Source organism: Populus alba, chromosome 7 (assembly GCF_005239225.2).
Source record: "Populus alba chromosome 7, ASM523922v2, whole genome shotgun sequence".
Classification (NCBI taxonomy): domain Eukaryota; kingdom Viridiplantae; phylum Streptophyta; class Magnoliopsida; order Malpighiales; family Salicaceae; genus Populus; species Populus alba.
Window position 1 is genome coordinate 10,099,486 of NC_133290.1, and position 4,141 is coordinate 10,103,626.

At 35.2% G+C, this 4,141-nt stretch overlaps 1 protein-coding gene across 1 annotated transcript; it reads left to right on the forward strand.

The window, feature by feature from the left end:
- Nucleotides 1-418: 418 nt before the first annotated feature.
- Nucleotides 419-2,799, forward strand: LOC118049727 (chaperone protein dnaJ C76, chloroplastic). The gene is made up of 4 exons (XM_035059813.2): nt 419-839; nt 1,337-1,593; nt 1,711-1,894; nt 1,996-2,799. The coding sequence occupies exons 1-4, from the start codon at nt 468-470 to the stop codon at nt 2,608-2,610; spliced, it is 1,428 nt and encodes a 475-aa protein (XP_034915704.1). The 5' UTR covers nt 419-467; the 3' UTR covers nt 2,611-2,799.
- The last annotated feature ends 1,342 nt before the right edge of the window (nt 2,800-4,141 follow it).

Here is a 4,141-nt window from a genome sequence, read left to right on the forward strand (position 1 = left end):
ACCAATACAATTTAATTTGAAACTCAGGTTAAATAAAGAGTTAATCGAGAGTTTTTATAGTTAATCCATTAGTTAGGATTTAATAACAATACAATATAAATTTTCTTGGCCTAAATATGTTTTTAGGTTCTTTTTTTATTATTATTATTCAACCCGTGGTTAAACACTTTTTTTTCTCAATCCTTTTCCAAAAATAATAATTTGTTTTTCTTTTCAGCTTTTGCATTAAGTATCTAACACATATTTTATTGTAAACAAAAATAACCAGTCGTCGTCTCCTTTAAAAAGAGGATTTTCACTTTTATTTCAGTGAATTGAATTTTTGCACGAGACATCATTTTTAAAGAAATATCTCATGTCATGAACCTCCTGCCTAAAATATCTAGTTCCGAAGGACCAATAGAAGCTACAAATCTACAACATCCTTCCCCCCCACCATTTGTTATCTTTTGTGTGAGGAGAACAAAATGCCTGCTGGTTGCCTGCCTTCTTTATACACGCCATTTGCTTCAATGATAACCAAAATCTTAACCCCAAAAACCTTCACTTCCTTCCCTCCGACGTCGTCTAGGAAAACATGTAACTATTCTATGACATGTAGAGCAACTTCATCGTCATCGTCATCGTCTTCTTATTCATCAATCACAGACTTTGATCTCTATGATCTTCTAGGTATAGATAGCTCAAGCGATCATTCACAGATAAAAATAGCTTACAGGACTTTGCAAAAAAGATGCCACCCTGACATAGCAGGGCCAGCAGGACATGACATGGCTATTATACTCAACGAAGCTTACTCACTTTTGTCTGATCCAAATTCACGTTTGGCTTATGATAAGGTCAGTTTGTTATTATCCATACATTAGAGAAACTAAGGTTGAATTTTCCGACCGTGGATGTGTTGTGTTTCTGTGGTCTGTCTTCAACATATAAACGATAAAATATGAACAGATTTTAATCATGCATGTTGAGAGTTGTGGCCCTACCATGGCCAATGTGTTCTTATCTTGGCCCGAGAAGTCTTTGATGTCTTAAGGCTTCCTTGTTAGTGTAACCCAAATGAACTTTTTTGAGGATTTCTAACATGAAGAACTTTTTTGAGTTCTAACAATTATCAAATCACCATAGCTACAAGACCACCCAATTTTTTATCATGAAGAACTTGTTAAAGAGAAATTCTAGTCAAATTTCTTAAATTACGGTCAATTTAATTACGAACCTAGCAGGACATGATTGAGTCATTCTTTAGGAGGATGAAGCAAACTGTAATGCATTTTTAGATTCTTGTGTTTTGCCTAGATGTGAGAATATGTTTTCGTGTTCATTTGCTGTACAGGAACAGGCAAAGATGGCAGAACTTCGTGGCTTCTCTGGCAAACCAATATATTCAGTATGGTTTGGCTCAGAAGGTGAACAAAGAGCGGTTTTTGTCGATGAAGTGAAGTGTGTTGGTTGCTTAAAATGTGCCTTAATTGCAGAGAAAACGTTTGCTATCGAATCACTTCACGGAAGAGCAAGAGTTGTTGCACAATGGGCTGACCCTGAGCACAAAATCCAAGCTGCAATAGACGCATGTCCTGTCGATTGCATCTCGTAAAGATCATAAATCTTTCAAATAGTTGAATACATTGATTTCTGCTGCTAGAGACACAAGACAGTTGTAACAAAATAAATTCATTTTTGTTTTTAATTTTCCTGAGACAAATGCAGGACTGTGGAGAGGTCAGACTTGGCAGCACTAGAGTTCCTGATGTCCAAGCAGCCTCGAGGCAGCGTACGAGTTGGTGGAGGCAACACAGCCGGAGAGCGTGTCTCAAACATTTTCATAGATGTGAAAAAATTCCAAAACAGATTTGTTGATGCCATGAACAAAGCCAACCCTCAGAACTCCATGGTAACTTGATCACATCATTAGGATAATAAACATTAGTTATGAACCGATGGCAATTGACATCAACTATAACATGATTAACCATAGAATATTTTTCATTTCAGGAATCCGACCTGCAAAGAGAAGCAAGAATATCAGCTTTCCAAGCAATTAGATCAATCTCAAATTGGCTTTACTGGCAATCACCAAAAACAAGAGCAGACTCACCAGAATCTTGTCAAAAGCTGGCAAGGATCGTAAGAAAATCTCCTCAGCCAAATATCGACAAGATTCGGGAGGCTGCTGCAGCAAGAAAGAAAGCAAGAGAGAGCACAAGGCCCTTTCGTCAAACCCCATCAAGTTCCTTACATTATGACGAGTATTGGACTCCAACTCAGTTTCTTCCCGCCTCAATCAATAGTTCTAGCTCCAGAGCCACACCAGAGACTTCACATACTAAAGAACCAAAGAAGCTTGAGAAAGATAACAGGGGAGAAGAGAAAAGACAAGCAAATCCCATAAGATGGGAAATACCAATGGTGCCTGCAATAATTGCAGCTGTTATAATACATTTGCAAGTAGGAGAAGGGACAGGTGGTAGATTGAATGAGCATGTCGGTGGTTCGTTCGCATTGGAGATTGTAAATAGCTCTTGGTTACAAGTTACATTAGCTGGGATTACATGGTATTTGATTGGTTTAGCAATTATAGGAGTAGTTGAAGCAATTCGCAAGAGGTAATGGTACAAAAGAAGAGGGAAATATGTCTGTAATTAGTACTTGAAATGTATTTGATGTAAAATTCATCGCTGTAGATCTGATATATACGTAAATAGACAATTAAAAAGAGCAATATGTTCTTTGTATGACCCCCAACAAATAATTATGGAAATTAGAGAGTTAAAGTAGAAAGGTTGTTATTTTTTTTAACTGAATACATTTTTAGTTTTATGGATTGAAATTAATTTTTATAATTTATTATATTTTTTTATGAAATATTTTTGGTGTTTGTTACGGGTTTTGGAAAGTTAACTTGAATTGACTTTAAGATATTTTTTTAATTATTATTTAACACTAGTTTGATTAGGAATTTAAATTTATAATTATTATTTTATTTGTTTTTTATGAAATTATTATGATCTCATAACCTGAGCTTGTAAGTTAATCTGGTTGACATAATTTTTTTTAATTGTATTTTTTAATATTAAATTAATTAAAAATTAAGTTTTATAATTTTTTTTTTATTTTTTTTATTCAATTATCTCAAGCTCATAGCTTAAATTTAATAGGTCAACCAAGATTACTCAAGTATTTTTTTTTTTTTTTTTTTTTTGGTATTTTATCCTAACACACATACAAGATAGTTAAAGATTTGTTGGGGGAACATGCCTACTCCTCACTTGTTGGATCTTTCACGAAATAAATTAAAAGGAGATATGCCAAGGTGCCTTTGCAAAACTCAGTCATTTGCTGTGCTGAAGATTTCTCACAACCAACTGATTGATGCAAGATTCATCAGTAACATCACTTCACTTCTCTCAAACATTTAGATCTCTGATAATTTGTGCTGGGGAATTCTCTTCGTAACCTAACAAAGATCGAGTCCTTCATCATCTCACGTAATGGTTTCAAAATCTCTCACCTTGACATTTCTAATAACGCAAATTTAACCAGACCTAGCAAAGCGGCAGAAATGTCTGCAGGTTCATAACCACACCTTGCAATTCCTAGATTTATCTTATAGCTTACTTGTTGAGAGCATTCCCTGTTTGCTGCTATACAATGTCTCTTCAGAATTGCTGATAAGAGGAAACAATTTGAATGGTTCATTCCCAAGAAGATACATAAAACATATGCTGGTTCAATTCTGCATGGCAAAACAGTTAGAGAGAGAGAGAGGGCGGGAGGGATTGCATCTGGTGCTTTAATTAAAATTCTCCTCTCCCATTTGTTTACCTTCACCAACTTTGCCACCAAAACTATTGTTACTGTCAAGAACCTCTCATCGTCTCCACCACCACCTTCTTCAATATATAAATAAAAAACTTACTGAAACTCATCTCCACGATCCAATAAATCCCACTCGCTTTCCTCCAAAAACAAACTAAATCAGTGACTCCATTCTCTCAACCGCTTAAAATCATCAAGATTTCTTAACATAATTACATGAATCTTTAATTCCACTCTTCCGGTTGAAATACTTTTCCATCAGCATGTTTGCTTTTACAGAATGCAGAGCGTGTCCTATCTTATCTGTCCAAACACTAATAAC

What these genes read in the sequence shown, in the direction of transcription:
- LOC118049727 (XM_035059813.2), top strand. Translation starts at nt 468, where the DNA reads ATGCCTGCTGGTTGCCTGCCTTCTTTATACACGCCATTTGCTTCAATG. An exon ending in CACGTTTGGCTTATGATAAG is followed by an intron (nt 840 to 1,336) that starts GTCAGTTTGTTA and finishes TTTGCTGTACAG; the next exon opens with GAACAGGCAAAGATGGCAGA. An exon ending in CCAACCCTCAGAACTCCATG is followed by an intron (nt 1,895 to 1,995) that starts GTAACTTGATCA and finishes TTTTCATTTCAG; the next exon opens with GAATCCGACCTGCAAAGAGA.